Below are 22,153 nucleotides of genomic sequence, written 5' to 3' on the forward strand. Positions count from 1 at the left end.
CGCAGTCACCTCCCAACTCTACAGCAGCAGGGCCAACCCCCTCAGCAGAAAAGGGACAAAGAACCGCCCACTCCAAGTGCTTCATGGGAAATGTAGTCAAAGGTGGGGTGGCGTTCCATTGAAGCGCAGCCTTGCAGCTTCATATGAATTAAACAATCTTGCGTTTGTGTGATACAGCAGTTGACGAGAAGAGAGATAAGAAGTGTTTTTTGTTTTATTTTTTTTGAATAGCCTAAAGTGTTGGTTAAAAGCTAGCATGATTAACCAGTGTACCTGAGGATTTCCCCATTTTTACAGCCTACTGTTCATTTTAATAAGGTTAAAGTAGAAGTACCACCGTGTAAGAACACTCAATTACAAGTAAAAATACTGCATTCAAGGGTGTACTTTATTAGCTGCAAAACAATATGAATGGCTAAAGCCGTCTTGAAATATATAAATGTAAGAATACTGCAGAATGTCCCCTCTCAAAATGTTATATTGATATAGATATGTTATCGATTAATATAATGGATGCAATAATACACAGACATAATTTGTATGTTGTAGATCGAGTCATTTTAAATAACTGTAGGTCTAAAAGGTTTAACAGTGCTTCACATTTCCTTTAAAAATATGTTTATCTCAGTGTTAAATCTTGAAAACTATTCTTAATCGCAATGTCAACTGTAACTATAGCTTTAAGACAAATGTGGTGGGGTTAAAAATACATAATTTTGCCTCTGATGGTTTAAGGGCAAACCTGACTCAAAATTGGCCCATTACAAACTAATCAACACTTAAGGCAGATTCATCCATAAAAACCCAATATTGTCCTATTGCGTGATGGTCATAACTCCACAGCTTAATGCCAACCACAGCACTTTAGTGTCACCTTGTGGACGGGCTCCTGACCCTCAAGAGAAATATTAACAACTCCCTTTTCTTACCTTTTTGTTTCTGACAAAGTGTTACTAATATTCAAATTAATATGACGTGAATAAAATATAAAAAAATGGCATTCGTATAATGTGAGTGTCCTTTTTGCATTTTAATTTTGTTTTCTTAAAATTTCAGGTTAAGTACTTCTTAGAGCTTAGCGGTAGTGGTCCATTTAGCTGTTTATTATTATTATTATCATCATTCAGGGAGTGAAAATATAAAATAAAAGAATAGTCTTGAATTTCTCTCCATATTCAATCTCCTGTTTCCAGATGGCCAAATTTGACAGATGATGAGAGATCAACATTTTGTTACCTCATTATCTTTATTGCAACATTGTTTACAGTACAATAACTGCCAGCATCATATTAAAATATATAGAGATACAAGAAAATTGACATGAAATGAAGGACAAAGAAGTTTAAAAGCACTTTGAAAATGATTACATTTATATTTTTAATTGGACTAAAACTTTAATAGCTATTTACATTGTACAAACTAGATATGCATATAGAATATAAAGGGGTATACATTTATATACATTATTTATAAATGCTGGCCAATGTCAATATTTAATATGTTACTATTCAATCATACACATTTCAATAAATCACACAAAGAGGGACTTACAACACTGAGATCTAAATAGAGGTCCTCGGAGATCATATTGTATCAGCCACTAACACAGTGTATCCCCTTTAACCTCACTTTGTTGCCTCGTGTTTATTTTTACTTTTTTGCGTATTGTGAGATTTCGAAGAGTTTTGTATGTGTGCACTTTAGAAAAACTCACTAAGGTCAAACAAGGAACAGGAAGTTGGGGATAAATATAACCATGGCATTGGTAGAACAACACCAAACATTATGTCATGCCCCAGTGGCTGATTCGCATGATTCCTTCTGCATACAGTTACATTAAGACAACCAAATATCTAGATACAATGGAAAAAGAGATTAAAAGAGGTTTGGTGTTTAACCAATTGACAGGACAGTACCGACTTACCCTCACAGCACTCACTGTCCTCTGGTGTAACAGAGTTGATCATAAGAAAATATATTGAAATATAGGCCAGTACACCAGCTCACTAACAACTCAGAGTCAAAAAGTTACTGTCTGCCAACAAGCAGCAAGGAAGTCAAAAATGACCCAAACTTTACCACTGATGATATGCCACTGACTATAAAAGACAAATGTATGAAAAGACAACCACATAAAATCAATCATTAACAGAATATTTCATCACTGGATCAGAGTCAACCGAATAAACACTAAACATGAAGTTCAAAACAACAGTTAATATATCAATGGCAGGAGACAAACACTAGAATTATACTTCTGATCAGAGTATAGGTCCAGGTTTAACAACACTAATACTTATAGGTTTTAAGTTCAAATACAATGGAGCCATGTTTTCTTTTTTAAACAACAAAGACACCAGTACATCCAACTGATTAGTTGATTTAGCTACAGTACGGACCAGAGGAGGAAATGAATGGTATCAGGGGCTCACAGGAAAGCTAACCTTAACATTATTTCAAGTAATGTTTGAGAAGACATCCATATTATACCATTGACGCATTGCTAAATTGCTCGTAATCTACATTAGATTGATTACATATCTCCAAAAAATTTAGTTATACGAAAGGGACATGCCCTTATATCACATCTATCGAATATGGGACTTTCTCACAAAGCATTTGCTTGCGTATTAACTTATTAATGGCTACAGTAAGTTGTGCTTATCAACGGAAAGTGCTATTGCTAACCACAAACCTTTCAAAATTGTTAAAGAGACAGTAATCCCATGTTTGTCATTTCTGTTAGGGATCAAGCTTGTGCTGGACACAGAAATATTTAGAGACATCAAACTGTTACTAACCACTTCGTGAAATGACCCTGTTGTTTTTTTTCATTTTTTTGGTTATCTCTGATTACTTCCAGTAAATGTTCAGAAACAACACATCTTTCAGGTAAAAATCATCCCTCGATCATTACCAACACTGAGCAGTGACTTTCTTCTTTTCATTTAATCTATCACTTTGATCTGTACAATCCAACTGATGAGGTCTTCGGTACCATTTATTACTTTCATTTACACAGTACTACTAAAAGAAAATGCGGACACAAGGCATTGTTTTATGTGGTGATCTGGACAGCCAAGAGCCATCTAAAAACCGTCCTAACCTGAAATGACGAACTGAGGATCAGGTCATCAGTCCATTCTGCATCTTCTGAGGTTTTCATCAAGTAGTGATTCATAATAAAAATATACATCTTGATCATATTGTGTAGGAATGCTTTGATAAATGTGCTTAAAACACTTTACCACATACTGTCTGTGTGGTTTAGCACCCCACTCTGTCAAAGTTGAGAATGTAACACCTCCAGACCTTAAAATAACCAACTTAGTGGCATAGGAGCTAAAGGGTGCACACTTTGAAAGAACAGTTTGACATTTTCTGGTCTTTTTACTAAGCTAAGCTAACCAGCTGCTGGCTGTAAATTCAAATTTGCTGTACAGAGCATTGAGAGTGGTATAAATCAAGATTATTTCCTACTATACCTGAACTTATCTTTCTTTCTGTGCAATAGCTTTTACTATACTTTCACCTGCAGTTGCACGGAGTGACAAACATATGTAGTTATTCAAATAACTTAATAATAATAATAATAGACGTAAACATTATATATTAATAATTGTCTATCATTGAACAGATTTTTGTCAACAGTTAAAATGGAGGCGCCTTAGATGGTCTATTCTAATCTGAGTAGCAGATTGCAGATCGGAGATCCTCTTAGGGTCAAGACAGGATGGGCAGATGATCACAACCAACGCAGGGTCAGCCGTATAATGACAGCTGCTTTCTATTTTGTTACTTATCTGGTTTTAACATCCATCTCACAAGGCACAGCCTCCTAATGCCAACATTAATCTTTATGCACCTGGCCTATTTTGTGAATTCAACTATCAACTTTCTAGTTGGTAGACCGGCCTAGATCTGCAGTGACTGTTTGGCAGGATGTACAGGACAGTGTAACGTCATCCTGAACTCGACTTCATCTCTGTGGCCAATATTCTCTAATGGAAAAGGTAGGGCATCTTTAGCGTCACACATTATTCAAAGTAAGAACTTGAACATTACAACACAGATCTAAATCAACAATGTAAAACCTCAAAAAAGAAAAAATGGAAGGTGGCGCCTAGTGACCACTGCTGGCTTTGCTGCTGCCCGATGTCCAATCAATGATGATGAAGCTCAGGCTCATTATCATAAACAGGAATCCTATGCAAGCAAAACAGACGGCCTAGAAGAGAGGAGGAGTGTTTGAGTTAAAGAGAGTGACAAAAGAACAGAGGTTAGAGAGATTGTCATATGTCCACTGGGTGCATCCTTTTTAGACAGCACACGATATTCACAGTATCTGCCTTGTAAATCATTGAATATGTGAATGGCTTTAACGCAGACATTTTTGTCAAAGTGACTTTAACTATTGAGGTTAGAATTAGCGATGCAACGATACAACATCGGATATCGACCCCATATTCACTTAAAAAGCTGGACTGGGTATAGTTGTCAATATGCCACTCTGATATCAGGTAGCATTATTTAAAAAAATAACAATTCAGTACATTTATATCTATGTATATACTTGTTATATTTTTTTTTCAAAGTTAGGAAAGCAATGTTTAAGATTGGTGCATTATTAGTAAAAATCCCAACCAATACAATATTTTTAGCCTTAATTTTGGTTGATACAAATATTAATATGTGAGAATTTCAGTTTGGTCGCAGCTTGCTGCAGATGTGGTCAGAGATGAAACATACTTCAATGTTTCATCCAGAGAGGGCAGCAAACACTGATTTTCAGTCTGCAGTTAAAGGGATAGTTCAGATTTTTTTTGAAGTGGGGTTGTATGAGGTACTTATCCATAGTCAGTGTATAACCTACAGTATATGATGATCGGCACCCTCCCAGTTTGGACAAACAGACAGGAGTACCAACACAAGAGCAATGTACTGCTGTGGAAAATGAATGTTACTAATCTAAACTTAATTTTATGTTATTCTCATCTGAAGCTCACCACGACTTTGGGGAATGAGCGCATTGGCTCCTCTTCATTTGGAACAATACGAAGGTAGAAGACAGCAGGGAATATGAAGATGAGACAAGGGGCAGATGTGGCACCTGGAATGCAGACGAAAAGCAGAAAATTATTCATGAAACAAATTCTCTGTGAATTCTCATTCCCTTCGGTTCTCATTTAAATGCTGATCCAAGTTTGACAGCACTGAAGTGATGACATGGAAATTTGAAGAAAAGGGAGGGAAATAAATTGCAAACACAATAATATACATGCATGTATAAAAAGCAATATGAATATACATGCATTATCCACTAATATATAGGCTTTAAAGAGATCATGGAAGCTATACTATCTACATTTCCCAGCCAGTGTTGGTCCAACCTACCAATGATCCCAAAGATGCCCAGGATGTTGGGAGCAAAGATGACCAGCAGGTTGATGAAAGTGAGCAGAACGACGGCAATGGCGATATGACGGGGCCAGTTAAAGGTCTTGTTGGGAAATATCATCTGCTGGATCGCTCTTCTCACCTGGTTAGAACAAAAAAGGGCAATTTTCAAATGTCACTGCATGAAAAAAAATAACGGCTTCATGATTTTATGGAAGTGAGCCAATGTGTAAGCTTAAGGTCCTAAAATTGTACTTACAGGAAAGAGCACAATGGGTACAGTGAGTGTGACAGCAGTGAGTACAGCCACACGCACACACAAAATCAAAGTGTCATACGGGTCAATGCGGCTGTAGGTGTGAAGCAGCTCTGCTTCCACTTCACCTGTAAAAGATAAAAAAAAAAAGAAAATTGCGAAGTTTGAATGAAGGAAGTACACTCTACCTGTAATACAAGTCAAATATTTATATTAACTGGTTTATATAAAAACAATACAGATGAAAGTAATGCAAAAATCCTCCTTTATTAACATCCTAAATATAGGTAAAATGCTACTGTACTTAATAAAACCTTCCTAAATCATGAAGTCTTTTCTGGGCAGTGGATAATGTTAGCAGTATAAATGGTTAATGTAAGGTTAACAATATGACCACTAGAGGGGGAAGATGCACCATGATGCTTTTCAGCCTTCAGGATGACTGTTCTGCTACAACATAGTGGTTCAGACTGCTGATAACCTTGTAACCTTTAATTAAAACAATTAACGTGAATGGAAAAAGAAAATTAAGAAGCGCAGTGAGATAGATAGAGATAGAGTGATAGACAGATAGACAGATAGCTAGATCGATATAAAGATGAATAGATAGATTGATAGATATACATAATGTTCTGCAATGGGAGGAGGACCAGGCCTCACCATAGAAAGTTAGGTATCCAAAAAGGGCAGCCAGGAAGTACATGCAGTACATGACTGCAATGGAGATGTTGGCCACATGCTGCATCTTTTTCTTGGTGGGACTGAAATCAGAAAATATTGCCATGTGATGCCACACATACTCACAAACATAAACTCATACGCACACACAGCATCAGGGCATCCGTTGTCAAATAACTCTATATGCCCATAAAGAAAGTATGTAGTCTAAAAGAAATAATGAAAAAATCTTCACTTGTGGGGCTACTTCAGCTGCAGGAAACTACAACAGGGATTCAAGGCAGGATGATAAATTTAAACTAACAACATGCTACATCATACAAGCAGTGCCAACATATTTCAAAATAAAGTGAAAGCAGTGCATGTGACTAGGTTATGATCAGCCAAGCACAAATCAGACCTTTGCTCATTTTTATGCAACTGATTTATTGTCCAAATGTTATCAGAAGTTTTCCATCATAAGAACATACTTGCGCAGCTCTGTGTAGATGGGCAGGACCTCGGGGTGGCACACAAAGGCGAACGCCAGGATGGGGATGGTGTAGGCAGTCTGAAAATGAACCCCAACAGGTCACCATAGATACAGCAGCGCCGTCCCTGACGTTTTACCACCAACCTCGCGTTTTACTGCCCATTACTCCCTCAGACATATCACAGAGAGCTAATTGTTTCCCTGTGATTAACTTGGGCCTGGCTGTGGACCAGCTTCAGCCTATTTAAGAATGCCTTACTTGTAAGCTGCTGAGCAACAGGGATTGGTCTTTCCAGCCCGGGTTAGGAAAGTCTCATTCATCTTTGATGGATGCTAATAAAGACTTGATATGAACAACCGGTCAGTATTTGCAAATGCTCTGGAAAGCAACATTGTTTCAATAAAATGAAGTGGTGTAAATTTACAATATAACAAATTAAGCCTCCAGCTGTCATTAAGAGTCCTTTCCTGTTGTGAAGGTATGTACTTTGTGGGAAACATAAGGGTACAGGGGAAATGTCAGGTCTTTCCCATTTCATTCATCACCCATCTCTCTGGCCCACAAAGATCAAACTTGATGATCTCACTGTAAGCAAAAGAATGTCAAAGCAATTTGTATTCCTCTGCTGACAGGAGCAGACAGCACGGGGGTCACTGTCCATCTTTGAGCCTTGCATTAGTCACAGACTATTGTCTATCATTAACAGCTTCATAAAAGCCCTGAGCGCAACTGAGTGCTTCAAACCAAGTGCAGTTTCCATGCTTGGATTGTGAACAGTCACGGGCAACATGCTAAAGATGAATATGACATAAGTGGGTGGCGGTCACTGAACATTACAGTGGAAGTGGATTTGCAGTTTAAGTTGGAGTGGTATGCGCAAAACAACCTACTTGTGAGTTGAGGTTGGCCATTTTGGGAATACAGGAAGGATCAGGCTCCCCACCGGGATCCATGGCACTGACATTCAGCACACTGGCCGTGCTATTGAATGAAAAGTCCGTAAATGGACACGGGGTATTGAACTTCTTGTAGATGACCTGTGCAGTGCAGAGGAGAGGTGTTAAACAGTAACAAAGTCTGTGGGACACAGTAAGCATAAAGACAGGCTGAAAATATGGTTCTGAGAGAGAGCCAGAGAAAGAGACAGAGAGCTATGCATGGATTACAGCTCGCACAGCCAAAACTAGGTCAGAGAAAGACAAGAGAACCAACACAGCCTGGAACTGCAGCGTGCAAACATTAGGCCATGGCAATGCGTAGAGAGAGTAGGGAATACTAAAGAGATGGTGGGAAGGTGAAAAAAAAGATTATAGACTGATCCCAGTGCATGTGAATATGCTGCCTTGATGTTTCTGCCAACAGACAAGAAACAAGAAGCAAGACAGGAAGTCTAGTTTACATGTAGGTATAGAGCACGTACCGAAATGAGGAAGAAAACCATGCAGCTCAGGGAGAAACCACTGGTGTATCCCAGGTATCCTAAAACACAAATGCTTAGGGTTAGGGTTTGAAAATAAACAAATGCTGCTTATTTCTAATTATTAATCACTATTGAGGTAAACTTTTGTATTTTCTGCTGTATGTTCATCAAGCCTTGTGGTGAACTAGACTGATTTCAAAGTGCAAGACACGAGATTAGGAGCATTTTAATTGCCTCTCAACGGCTCTCAACATGACGACGCCTGAGCCTGCGGCCCGTAGTGCTAACAGCGCAAACCAGGATTTATAAAGAGAACTTGATACAGCGTCGGCACCCCGTTCATTCCTCTGAAAATTGCTTAGTGGAGCATGGAGCAAAAAAAACTTTGGCTATGAGCGCATTTTACAACTCTTCGGAACTAATAATTTAAATAGGGTCTATTCCTGTGTTTGTACTGGGAAGTTGATTTACCTAAAAAATATTTATCCACAGACGTCTCTTCCCAAGTCTTGTTGGACCCCATGGCAAAGTTTGCCTTCGCATGTTCACATGCACATGTACTAACATGTACTAACATGTACTAACATGTACTAACATGCACTAGACGGACGTGCTGCCGGCCGGCTATGTCGACAAAGCAGACAGAGGAGAAGCTCTGATATCAACTCACAGAGATGGAGAGCCACATCATTCTCTCCTCAGACATTACCTCACTATATCTTTACATAGCAAATAGTTGTTGGCTATATTAATGCTCTCAGTGTCATATACTGCTCCTTTAGTGTGCTGGGAGTCGGAGCTTATTACTGGATTCTAACTGCTCTGACTGGCTGTTGTCCTTGATGTCTCGGCAGGAGGCGGCCTTACTAAAAGAGGTCAGCCAATATGCCCCTTTTTCTCACTTCCAAACTGGCTCTCCCTGCTTTTTTGTTCCTCTTTCCATCTGTTTTGTTTCACGTAGTCATCTAAAGCGCTGCAATGCAGAAAGACCCACATAACTCTGGACCAAACTTGCGAAAACACATTGGATTTGTGTGTGTCAAACAAACAACAAAGGCTTATTATTTTTAAATGAGTGAACCCTCTGCAGTCTTGCAGTGTTTTGGCCATTATCAGGCATGGCTACACAATGAACCAGGGGACATCTCAGGAGGACAACAGTGAGAATGGTCACGAAAGGAAGGAGAGAGGAGGGGATGAGAAAGACTCTCTCTGCCAGAAAAAATGTGACCAATGTGAACAAATGCAGAATTCAGCTATAAAATAAGGATCTCAAACCTTTGCAATACCCCTCTTAAAATACCTAACTACAGGTATGGCATCAATTCAAATTTAGAAGGTGCCTTGGAAGAAATCAAGGATTAAAGGCAGTGAAGTAAATTTATATTCAAGCACTAGACCAAGGTTCAAGCCTTGAGGCTGACAACCATCTCCTTGGATGAAGCTTCCTTGAGCAAGTTACCGCATAAAACTCTATGAGCTCCTTTACTGCTTCTAGCCCTGCAGGATGTTGGGTAAAGTAAGTTGGCAAGCAAAGGCCACATTTTATAAACAATATTCATGGCTTCACTCCCATATTTTCATACCTGGGGACCTTTAAGTATTTTCGATTTGATTTAATAGTAATATAGTTATTACAAAACCTTTTGTTAGAGCAAGACATTTTGAGAGAAAAAAACAAATTTTTCATCTTCACAATGAAAAGTTGGATTCATCCAGGGGTTATTTCTTATGACCAGCAGACTTTGGTGGATGCTGTTAGCAAACTTAGGTTAAATATTGCTGTGTAACAGAAAATACAGAGTCAGTTTGCAGACTCAGTAATGTCACCTGTGCTGCTGTAGCAATAGCTAAGCATTTTTGCTAAATGCTAAACAGCAGTCCAGCATTAAACATAATCCCATAGTTGTTGTTTGCAGCCACAGTGGCTACTGTTCAGCAAGCTATATACTCTGGCTTTAACCGATTCATACAAAACGGAACACAACACAGAATTTAAAAGGAAGCCCAGACTGAAACACTTATGAGATGGGTATCCCACTGTCAGAAGGACGTGATATACTTACCTAGCTGTTTCATGAGAGCCAGAGGTAATATTACTGCAATAGACACGATGATCACGAGGTAGTTCCCGTTCAGGTACCATTCACTGCAGAGAGGGAGAGAATTAAACGTATTGATTTAGAATTACTTGGCTCAAACACTCCTCTCAATCACGATCATGTTAAGCATTTGCACCGAATCAGATATTGATTGAGAAGACACAGGGGAAAAGTGGGTGAACAGCTAGAAAATTAGGTGCACACAAATAAGGCTTACATGATGGAAAAAGCAGTAACTAATTAAGGATTATTTTATATCTCCACAACTATGCAAAGTAGTTTTACCTCACAGCTAAACAGAAGTGAACACAAATTAAACTGGTTTCCATGGAACCAAATATCTAGAGTGGAAAAAATAAGCCTATTTTTATCCCTGTACCACTGGACACTAGGAACTGTGGCTAAAGCTGGGACACAGAGGTCATGTCCTCTGTATTGTTTACAGCAATATTTTAGGAGAGGTTTAAAAAACACTCAAATTACACATGGTAGTTTTATACTAAATATTTTTACATTTTACAGCAAAAATTAGAATTATAACACAGGCAGTGTGAGGAAGGTATTGAAGCAGCATTTAGACAATCCTCTCTCAGATACAATTTAGAGAAATTTCAAAGAAATATATATCAGGAAAAATAAAATACATGAAATGAATGGTCAAAAATATTTTCCAGACTTTTTTGATGGCTAGTCAAAAATGTCTTAGAGGGGGCTGAGAACTTAATTAGAAATAGTATCACAATACTCTGCAATAATACGAATGATTACTGCATAACTAGTTGGCTGACTGGCTTGGCCAGCAAAATGGTAATATTAAAGAATGCTTTTTCCTTAATTGCACTATTAATTACAGTGTATAAGAGCATGATCCATATCATCATGTGTTGGTATACATTACATTTTCTGGAAAATCAATTGAGAAACTCTTAAAGTAACCAGATAGGACTGCCTATCTTTGGCTAAACACTTTAAACATCCGACAAATTAAGTTACTTAATCACACTGATTTGCCTTTGGCCAAATACAACCAGAGATATTAAAAGGAAAGCTACCACAAATATTAGACACATAGCAGACGGTATGGCAAAATCTCTGATGGTTGACAAATGTATAGCCTCTCACATAGAATTTGTAACCCAGGACAAATATGTTAACAAATATCAAAACGTATTATGTACTGAGTTTATAACACAGTTTAGATAATTAGTTTCTATAATTTGACTTGTCTACTCCTACTACTTAGCATGGATTACATTGACATGGTGTCCACTGTCAGACACAGAGGGAAGTGGAAAAAAACATTCAAAGTGTAAACACTGTGTATGACTAAATATTACGCAAAAACAGTGTAGATACATTCCCTGCCAAACTAAAAAACAACATCATGACTGTTTATGAAACGTTTGGCAAACCATATGACGGACAGACGGACAGACTGACACAACCTACCACACGTTGCTGCTTCATACACAGCCATTTCTAGGAAACAAACCTCTGTGAGCTATTTTTAGACTGACACAGTAGGGGTGATTAATTTATTGACATCTATTAAGTGGGAGGCTCTGCAGAGATTTATTTTAGCCACACACAAAAAAAAAAACACACACACACACACACACACACACACACACACACACACACACACACACACACACACACACACACACACACACACACACACACACACACACACACACTTCTTAAAGAACAAGAGGCTCATCTATCTTGTTGTCATCATGCCCTCCGGCCATCTGGACCAGGGTTACAATATCTCACCAACTCTGATACCCACTTACACACAAACATACAGTATTTTACTAACACACAAATGCACAATCACTAATAATCACAAAACAGTAAGCAAATATACATGTAACCACACTAAAATACCATTGGCTCTCTGATACACTCTCTGATACACTCTCTGATACACATTACACTGTGCAATAATAGTTAAAAAAGTTAAAAATAGTTGAAATAGTTGGGGGGGGGGGGTTTCTGTCTGTAAATATAATATTTCAGTTATTGTTGTTTTTTCTACTGTTTTTTTTTTATTGCTTATTTATAATACTTGTTTTATTTTATTTTTATTTTTCATTTTTTATTTTTCATTTTTTAGCTTGTCTTCTTCTACTATGTCTCTTGTGTGCACTTTACTCTATGCTGTTGTAAGCCTGCAAATTTCCCCGCTGCGGGACTAATAAAGGATTATCTTATCTTATCTTATCTTATCTTATCTTATAAGCCCGGTTGAACAAGCACACAGAGTTACAACAACTATCTTAATCATTTTCAGTGTTTGTTGACTCTGTGCCAGTACAAGAGCCCCACAAACTACCACAAATTAAACTAAAACATATGACACTGTTCATTTAGTTAACGACCTTCTTTTCAGTCTTCACTCATTTTCACAGAAAAAAACATGCAGCTCAGTTTCAATTGATTTGTTTTTCATTTTAATTTCATGTCCCTATGCATGTAGGAATTATTGTATTTCCCGCTGCCGTAAGACACTGTACATCATTTACTTTCCACAAACAGAAATAGAAGGAAAAGATGCTCAAAAATACAAATCATCTACCAGAAAATTAATAAAACAAACAGTTACAGTGATTGCTCTGTAAATATATATATTATTTTTGATTTTCATTTGAAATATCATTAGTATTATTGTTGTCAAGTTCAATTTGAATTGCCTTTTAAAATTCAGAATAAACACTGATAACTTCATGGAAATTAATTTGTTATTTAATAAAATCCCCAAATCGTGATCCAGAAATGCATTCCGCTCCATAATTACAGTATAATCATATATAATACTATTAGAAAGTAGTATTTTAAGCTATTGTATTCTCTTGCATCGAATTGTGAGGTGTCCCTGTTATTTTGTCCACCCCCTGTACAGTTTATCAGTATAAACACACACCCACTGGCTGGATGAAATGCCACTGGGACAATCTAGTCCGTCATATCAAATAAACAGCCATTGTGGACCATGGCCCAGAGCACTGTACACAGAGAACGCAGCTAGCTGACACCAGGAAACAGTCCCAACATGTTGTCACAGTACATCACCTCTATACTGACCATATGTAGATGGACACATCAATCTTAACATTTACGAGCAAACGTGGTAGCAGAGGTAGTTCCAATTCTCCTCCATATAGATTGAAGCAAGCGAAGTTCATGCACTTATATAATAAACTCCCATTTCTTTCTCTTCGCCCTCAAATACTAAACGCTGAAAAGTAGGTGAGGAGAGGCTCTAACTGGGGTAAGGGTTAATGTGTAAAGGGGTAACATCACACTGGAAATCCCAGCCAAAGGAGTGAGTGTTGTTTGTCTCTGAGGCCACCTGCACTGGCCAGTGATATCCCATGGTTTACGTTTTCAGCCGTGGAGTCTAGCTGTGTTTTGTTGTGAGCGTTAGCCGGTGGCCGGGCTGCTCTCCTCCTCCAGGGTCACTATCACAGCTGTTCTCAGGCCAGCTGCTCACTACATCCTGAGCGGCACCAGGCCCACCAACTGGCAAAGCTTGACAGAACTCCTCAAATCTTTGTACATGCAGGACGGCTGAATAAGCTCCCATAGTGAAGTGGCAGGATGTCCACTACTATTATTTTTTTCATGAGCAGGTTACTTTTTTTTACCTTTAGGAGGCATGGAAGTGTCTACAGATGCAACACTGATCAAAATGTATTTCAAGCAGTTCATCAGTTGTTGTATTTCTTATTAAGTAGCTACTTAAGGAGTGTTTGCTGTAGTGTTAAACTTTAATTGCTATTTGCTATTTGGCATTGCTAATAAACTAGGACTGAAATCTTCAGGATTACAAATTCTAGCATGTTTCAAGCACATTTAAGGACCGGAATAAATGGATTTTCAACATCTACGTTTAGCTACAAATCAGAGTCCTTCCCTGTGCTCCCTAGATCTGAGGTCACTTATGGTATGAATGCAATCTTTTATGACATATATTGACCACTCACCCTGCAGGTTTATCCACCCTCAGAAAGGCCTGGATGACCAAAGGAAACTCATACTTGACTATGTACAGGTAACTGGACATGGCTGTAGAAAGGAGATACAAACGATGAGTTAGTATTAAACTACACAGGTTTTATAGATCAATAATCTCAAGTTTCTAATAATAGAATACTATTATCCCAGAAACATCAGAAGAAATAAAAAAAATGTGTAAGTGTGAGGACAGATGGCAGTGTGACCTCACCTCCAATGTTCTGCAGCGTGATGGCAATACCTGCCGCCATCTTCCCCGGGGTCCCAAAGGCTCTGTAGCCGAGCTGCTCATACGCACGAATACCTGAATCACAAATGGCAGATAAAAAGCATCTTATTAATTAGTTAAATCCATACTAACAAGGTCTAGGACTGTAAATAAACTGTAAATCTAATTGTGCTCATGTGTGAGCGTGTTGAGTGTTCACACAATGCAATCGTATCATATCTGACATTAGAGGGTAATTTAGAGAGTTGGCTATATTGCAGATAAAACCACCATGGTTGACAATGAACAGTCAACAGGAGTGAGATGAGAGAGCTTTCCCTGTGGTGCGCTGAGACATTTCTGTCATTGTGTGCAAAACCAAAAGTGATCTATGATTTAAAAAAAAGAATAGGATCACATACATGGATGATGTTTCTGTCGAGGTTGTGGATGGTTTTTAATTCCTCAGCATACAGATTTTCTAACACTATTAATTGGTCTAAGAACACCGACTGTATACTGAAAAAGGCAGAGGCAAATGCTACCCTTAATTAGATGACTTAACAAATGTGGTATGTCTACAAAAATGTTTTGTCAGTATCTATTAGTGCAGTATTGAATATATTCTTAAAGGACATTTCATTGTGCGATTTGGTAATTAACCTAAAGGATTTGAAAAGAATAGGAAACAATAAGTCATACCTGTATGCGACATATATAATGTCAGGTGCAGGGAAAGAGCACTAGCCATTATCAGAAACAACACTCATAGAGGCCATCACTTATTTTCACTGCTACCATCGGGTAAGCGATATCGTAGCATCAAAGTCAATCCACTCATTTAAAGGCAGCAAATTTCCTACTTACTTAAACTGGAAGTTTTTATTTTTTCAATGCAGTCAATAGCTTAGGTTGCACAGATGGCTTCAGTTTAAAGTGCCTTCTATTAGTGCAGAGGCTGGCAAAACAAACCTGTTCCACTATACTCCCTGGTCCTGGAATGATCCACAGACAAGAATATACTTGAGAGCCTTATCTATTTAATTATAATAAACCAAAATAAAGTAAGTGGTCACTGCTAGACGCAGGTGCTTAAATTAACTAACAAAAACATGACCAAAATGCTGCCTTGTTAATAAATAAATCTGATGTTGTTGTCCTGTAATGTATTGGATGTTGCTATTTGACCTTAGCTGGGTCTCATTTATCTCGGCCTCACTTTTCTGTTCTATCTAACACTTTGTGTGTACCAGTATACTGTGTGTATTTTGAACATGGCGATTAGAAAGCAGCTGTGCTCAAGTTTCTATTTGAATGGAAATGCACTGGTTGCATTTGAATGCATATGATAATACATTTCTTGAAACCTTGAATCAGAAGATGCATATGGTTATGCTCCATACTGTACATACCTACAATACCAGACAACTTTAGCAGTAAATGGATGGAATACGACGAGAGGACTGCCACCACTGTAAGAAGTACCCTGAAACAGACATACAGCAACAGACATTACTGACAGTATTATGTTCAGGGAATATAAATGTTCAGGGAATATAAATTCTAAAAACTCCCAAAAGGCACTGCACAACAGAAACATTTTCTGCAGAGCATGCACTGCCTCAAATTCACTCAGGCAGATCAAGGATGAGCAAAAACAGAATTTAAAAGTTAAACTCAATAAGATCCAGCATATTTAACCTGCAAAAATTTTTTTTTTGTCATCATTATACCAAGAATCTCATTTCTCAACATCTTAATATGTAACATGTTTACACCATACATTATTCTGCAGGCTGTTTATACAGCTGCAGCATTGGTTACATTTCCTGGATGCCGGTACATAGATTGTGTTGGAAGAGCAGAGTCCCTGTGGCTCTGCTTTACCCTGGATTGTTACTCAAGCTGAGCTGAAGGAGGCTGCCCTGTCAGCCTCTCTGCCCTCTGACACAGTAAGTAAGCACACACATACACACACCAGATGGACAGTTTCAAAAAGAAACCTTTCCAACGCAGAATGAGGAAAATCCTCTGTAAACATTAATCTTCTCATCTTTGTTCATCAGTGGTGGAAGAACCCACATCAGTCACAACAACAGTCATTCCTTCTATTTTTAGTAATAGAGTTGTTTCCTCAAGACACACAAACTCATTTTCACCATTATTACATGTTATTCCTCTTAATGCATTCCTGTCATGAGGACTTTAGTCTCTTTGTTGTTTTACTTGGCCTGGCTCTCGGTCCCTGTCTCCAGCTCCCGCTCACTCCCCCCAGGCCTTGAACCCTCCTCTTACTCCCCAGACCTGCCATCCTCTTACTGTCCACCAGATGCCCTCAGACTCTGCTGCCAGTCCTGCTCACCTGACGTCCCCTCCCACCAACACACCTGTTGCCATTTCCCTCATCAGCTCTGCCTGGCCTTCACCGTGTTCTTCCTCACCTTCATCTCATTCTCTCGTCAGCCACTCTGCACATAGTTCACCTCCTTTTGTTACTTGTCAGATCATCATCATTGCTTGGCAGTTTCTTGTTACCTCTGCTAACAGCTCTGTTGGCTCAAATGTGCTTTATTCTTCCTGAATGTGCACATGAATCACCAAAAATGAATCGCAAAAAAGTGACCATTATTATATGATATTTATGGCTGCTTCTTTTCTGACATTATTTCATATATTAGAACTTTAGCTTCTTTAATAAAAAGAACAGTTTTGCAGAAAAACATGTTTATATTTTTCAGTGAAGTATCAAAAATGTACTGTTTTGATATTGAAGGATCATATTTGCACTTGTGTTGAATCATTTTAGATTAATTACCTGACAGTTGAATGACCAAATAACAGAACTGGGAAAAGCTGCTGTATCATTCATGTTTTTAATTTAGCCCATGTGGTGCACAAGCTACATCTTTAATTTTAACTTTACATCTGTAACTAGGGGAGGTGTTTAAGAAACATAACTTCTAAGACTTTTGTAAGAATCCACAGCATGGGGAAGTCTCGTGAATGGGTCCCTGATTTACTGACTTTCCCTGACCCAGTCCACCTCATTCCAACTATTTCGTATTTTCTCACTCTTTGTTACTTACTATTGTTACCCTTAGTGACGTTAGCTCTCTCTCTCTCTCACACACACACACACACACACACACACACACACACACACACACACACACACACACACACACACACACACACACACACACACACACACACACATACACTCTCCATTCCTGTCTCCTTTTGGAAAAGCCAGGCCACCATCTTTCAACTCGATTTCAACTTGGCCAGTTAACAGGGTTTTTTTTGGTGGGGGAGTTCAGACTATGTGAAAGAATGCTGGGCTGACTTGCGGTGGAGGATTTAGTCAGTCAAGTGGCAATGGGTGGACAGATCTGCTGACAGTCAGACAGACTGACACACTTGGGTCACTGTAGCTCTGCTCACAGCTTTCCACCCCGCTGCATTCCTCGCGCCAAGGCCACTGACCTGCTGAAGCCTCTGCACCCGCCAACAAAAATCTGTGTGATATGAAACATCGGGGCCATAAGGAAAAGTCACACAAAGGACATGGCAAAATCTCAAATTAGATACAATATATCTATATTTAGAGGATGAGTCACATTGTGGCTCACACTGTAGTCTAAAAATTGTCCTTACTTCACATAAAGTCCTCACTACAGTCTGAACCTCAAATAAGTTTGGATACAGAATGTTTTGATTGCCATATAAACCATAACATACCTATTGTTCACCTAATCCATAATCATAGAATGGCAACACCAATCTTAACTTATTTATTTAAAAAATATACTTATAGCTATATGGTTGTCATTCAAAAGACTTTGACAATTATGAGCAAATGTTGACATGTGGAGTGAACTGATAGATCTACACTAACAAAAGGTTGAAGTGAATAATTGAAAGCCTTCATACTCCCTCAAGGTTTAATGCACGAAGATTTCTGCAGCAGGTGAACCAATCAGTGGAGATAAATGAGAACAACCCATATAACAAAGAAAACTCAGCAACAGGCCTATTAGTTTGCTGTTGGTGGTTATTTTGCATTTGTTTACCTCCCCATGTTTGAGCAGACATGGGGGCTTCATTTCTAGGTCTTCTGTCCCCTTTAGGAGCAGGACCTAAGGTTCAGAATGACACTGTTAGGATAAAAAGATAGAATGTTTTTTTTGAGGCTATCACCAGCCTGGAGTCCAATGTGAAAAAATAGATAAATTGTAACTGACCCTGCCTGTATTTCTCAGTAGCTACTCCATTGTTTGATACAAGATCGTGCCGATATGCACACAAACACACGGCCTTTCATCCCTAACAGGACGGATAAATACACGCTAACTGTTGCATTCAGTCACGTACTATCAATTCGCACAGGAGTAGGCTACGTGTATGCAACAGAGTTAAATGTAGTTCAACTCAGCTCCTGTCTAGGTGTCAAAGATATTGGTGTTCAGTGACACAGAGTTCAGCGAGTCCAAAAGCAGACAGCGTGAAAAGCCACAGTCACACAACTCAGCTCAAAATAAGAAGCTTTCTTAAACACGTGAGAGAAATCCTGACATCGTTGCCATGGAAAAGAGCTCAAATAACATCCTTGGGGAATATTTTGGGGCGGCGGTAGCTGTCAAAGATTAAACCTAGCTTTACACAACTTCCAGATTTATTGAATCATGAAAGCTAACATGAAAGTGCTTTTACCGTTATGTTGTGTTGAGTTAAGTATGAAATGAACACACAGCCTGTGGCCTACAAAGCGAGAGGGCATCAAGTTTTTCACCATGACTACGAATCCACTTAAAACAAGCCAAAATTTATACAAACATCAAAAACATTGCTTCACCTCCCACTGAGACCCTGCATTGTAAATTTCAGTTTCAATTTCAGTGACTAAATTTTCTAAGAAATATAAATCTGGAGGGCTTGATCTTTCTCAGAAAAATACTTAGCTCAGCCAGTTTCTGCATCAGACACCTTCCAATCTAGCACCACCAGAAAGAGGTGTCGAAACTGCACGAGGAAATGATGAGGGGTGTTGATGTTGTCAGTGCTATCTGGTGAGATTATCCTCGGGAAACACCAGCCTGATTATTCTTGAGAAACATGCAAGAAGACAGATCAACCTAACAGCTGGAAACCTCCTGAAAAAAAGGCTGAGAGGCTAAGTGGTGAAAGACCTAAATGAGCATGCAAACCTTTGAGAGCCCATTAGTCCGATATTATACCACCACCAAGTTTAAATTATATTCCATGTTTGCATGTTTATGCAAAATCCAGCAACCATAAATCAATACTTGAGAAATAGATCTGCTCTAGCCGACGGCAGAAAATTCAGGCAGGATAAATCTTGCCGATTGGATTGTCAACAAAAGTGCTGATGATGAAGTTACACCACTACATGACACACAATGAAACAATGATTCTTGTGATATTTCCTGAAAGCAAGCTACTAGCCAGTCTATAAAGTCTTTCCAGTCTGGAAATATTCTGCATTTTTCCTATTATCAACAAATACCATAAAAAGACCAAAACAACTGTCAGCACTCACTGCAGCTCAAAGGTCAGAAGACCTCCAGTGAATTTAAATAAGGTAGAAAAAGCATCTGCATGAAAATTTAAATGCTCCACCTGAAAGCTGCAGTCGACAATGACGTCATTATCCTGACAGACAATTCCGCTGCAGAGGTTTTTATACGTTAAGCCCCTCATATGTACAGAACATACTCCCATTGGTTCAAGGCAGAAAATCAACCACACAGAAACAATCAGGTTATTTTTGGCATCCGGGATTACCATCCATTGCGCCTGTTTATAGCACGAGTAAATGATTGACAGTAGCTTATTAACCCGAGCCTTTATTTATCAAACAAATGTGTCCTGTCATCAGCCTGTGTGTCATAACCCAGGACTACAGGACAATTACAATGCAATTATGTGCTATTTATGTGGGACTCAGACCTCCGGCGGGAAGAAAATAAATCAGACAGTATCTGTGAGCCGTAAGTCAGTCCTCCAATCTGAAATAGATATTACATATTGAGTGTATCTAATGCATTTGAATATCTTACAAAAACAGGACGACCCCTGTGTTGGCCATGGCGTAGGCCAGTCCTAGGATTCCACTTCCCATGATCGCATTGCCCAGGTTGAAGACTGACATCCCAAACGAAGTTTTCCCCTCAAACTATAACCGATGCAAGACAGGGGAGAGGAATAAACATGTTAGTGCATGCTAATATATATACTATATCTCTATATATCTTTATATATAGTCGTAGTGAACTTACATCTGTAAATTGAGGGGTCTTTTTGTCCTCCATGCCCGATAAGAACTCCTGGCTCTCTTGGAGGTTGGCCTCTGTATTCTCATTTCTGGTGGGTCTAATGGAAAGAAATATTGTTAAAAACAGTCAATGCTCATCATAAACTATATCATTTATTTTTTAAAGAACAGGCTCTGGTTTAGAATAGGTTCCTTTACTGTGCAAACGACACAAACTCTTAGATATAGCACGCTATATTTCCAACACATCCTCTGTTCCTTATCAACAAACATACCTTTCATTCTGGGCACTGTTGGGTACAGTTTCCCTACAAGCAGTGCAGAGAAGGGCCATCCATCACCCAACGAGAGCACAAAGTGGAAAAACAACACCCTCAGTCATTATATAATCAGGTAAGTAATGCAGTGAAGGGACCATCTATAAATTATCATCTGTATCTCAGAGAGACATTTTAATTAAAAAAATCAATTACATAGGAGGAGGACACATACAACATTGCTAGACTACCAGTGACATGCTAATTTGGCACTTAGCGATCTCCATTATCCAGCAAGTATGAGTGTACCATGAGTGAGGAGGTAGGAGGTAAATGTCTTGCTCAAAGGCACATCACCAGGCAGTTAATGGACACACAGTATTTGCTGTTACAGGGATTGTGCTATTTTGTATCTCCACCTAATGTATTGTGAGCATTGAGGCCTTCCATTTAGGTAATATTTATTTATAATACTTTTATCTGAATTATACAGAATTGCAACTAAATATTGCACATTATATATTTTATTCTATAAGTGAGAGTCAGGTCCTTCTTGTGTTGAAGGAGTTAACAAGAAGATTGGTAAAGATACGTTCACTGGCATGCTACACATGACAACTATCCTATTTCACTTGATGTTCTGTTAACATGCAGCGTGAAACTTTATGTGACGCAACAGAGAAGACATGTGAGACCATTGGTAAGTGGCACGTTAAGACGACAAGTAAGAGCAACCAGTGAATCAAAACGCCTTTCTTAAATAGTGGCAAAAACCGCCCTATAAAAGAGAACGCTGATTATTTATTTATTATAACAACAATGATCTGTGAGCTCTAATGAATTCAAAAGGTATTCCAAATAGGAATGTAATAAATTATTTTGAGGGTATGATATGTTGTGATACAGAATTGATATTTAAAAACACTTTTTTTATTTATATTTTACACGCTAAGATACGTGGCAGACGTATCTTAGATACTTTGCCACGTATCCTGGTCAGATTGCAGAAAAAATCAGATCACACTGATCCAGCTGCATTAAAAAAAA

General features: G+C 38.6%; 1 protein-coding gene across 2 annotated transcripts in view; it reads right to left on the bottom strand.

The window, feature by feature from the left end:
• Window positions 1-1,267: 1,267 nt before the first annotated feature.
• Window positions 1,268-22,153, bottom strand: part of LOC129105369 (sodium-coupled neutral amino acid transporter 3-like) — a 36,119-nt gene continuing 15,233 nt past the window's right edge. Inside the window, exons 3-17 of one of the 2 annotated variants that reach the window (XM_054616357.1) lie at window positions 21,125-21,157; window positions 20,854-20,947; window positions 20,635-20,750; window positions 15,967-16,040; window positions 14,558-14,650; window positions 14,316-14,397; window positions 10,291-10,373; window positions 8,225-8,283; window positions 7,695-7,841; window positions 6,802-6,881; window positions 6,314-6,414; window positions 5,657-5,781; window positions 5,395-5,539; window positions 5,007-5,110; window positions 1,268-4,228 (exon numbers count right to left, since the gene is read on the bottom strand). In XM_054616357.1, coding sequence (XP_054472332.1) covers window positions 4,124-4,228; window positions 5,007-5,110; window positions 5,395-5,539; window positions 5,657-5,781; window positions 6,314-6,414; window positions 6,802-6,881; window positions 7,695-7,841; window positions 8,225-8,283; window positions 10,291-10,373; window positions 14,316-14,397; window positions 14,558-14,650; window positions 15,967-16,040; window positions 20,635-20,750; window positions 20,854-20,947; window positions 21,125-21,157 — 1,441 coding nt within the window. In that variant the 3' untranslated portion in view covers window positions 1,268-4,123. The remainder of the gene's footprint in view (window positions 4,229-5,006; window positions 5,111-5,394; window positions 5,540-5,656; window positions 5,782-6,313; window positions 6,415-6,801; window positions 6,882-7,694; window positions 7,842-8,224; window positions 8,284-10,290; window positions 10,374-14,315; window positions 14,398-14,557; window positions 14,651-15,966; window positions 16,041-20,634; window positions 20,751-20,853; window positions 20,948-21,124; window positions 21,158-22,153) is intronic. The other variant, XM_054616358.1, reaches the window with a different exon arrangement.

Source organism: Anoplopoma fimbria, chromosome 17 (assembly GCF_027596085.1).
Source record: "Anoplopoma fimbria isolate UVic2021 breed Golden Eagle Sablefish chromosome 17, Afim_UVic_2022, whole genome shotgun sequence".
In the NCBI taxonomy this organism is placed as follows: domain Eukaryota; kingdom Metazoa; phylum Chordata; class Actinopteri; order Perciformes; family Anoplopomatidae; genus Anoplopoma; species Anoplopoma fimbria.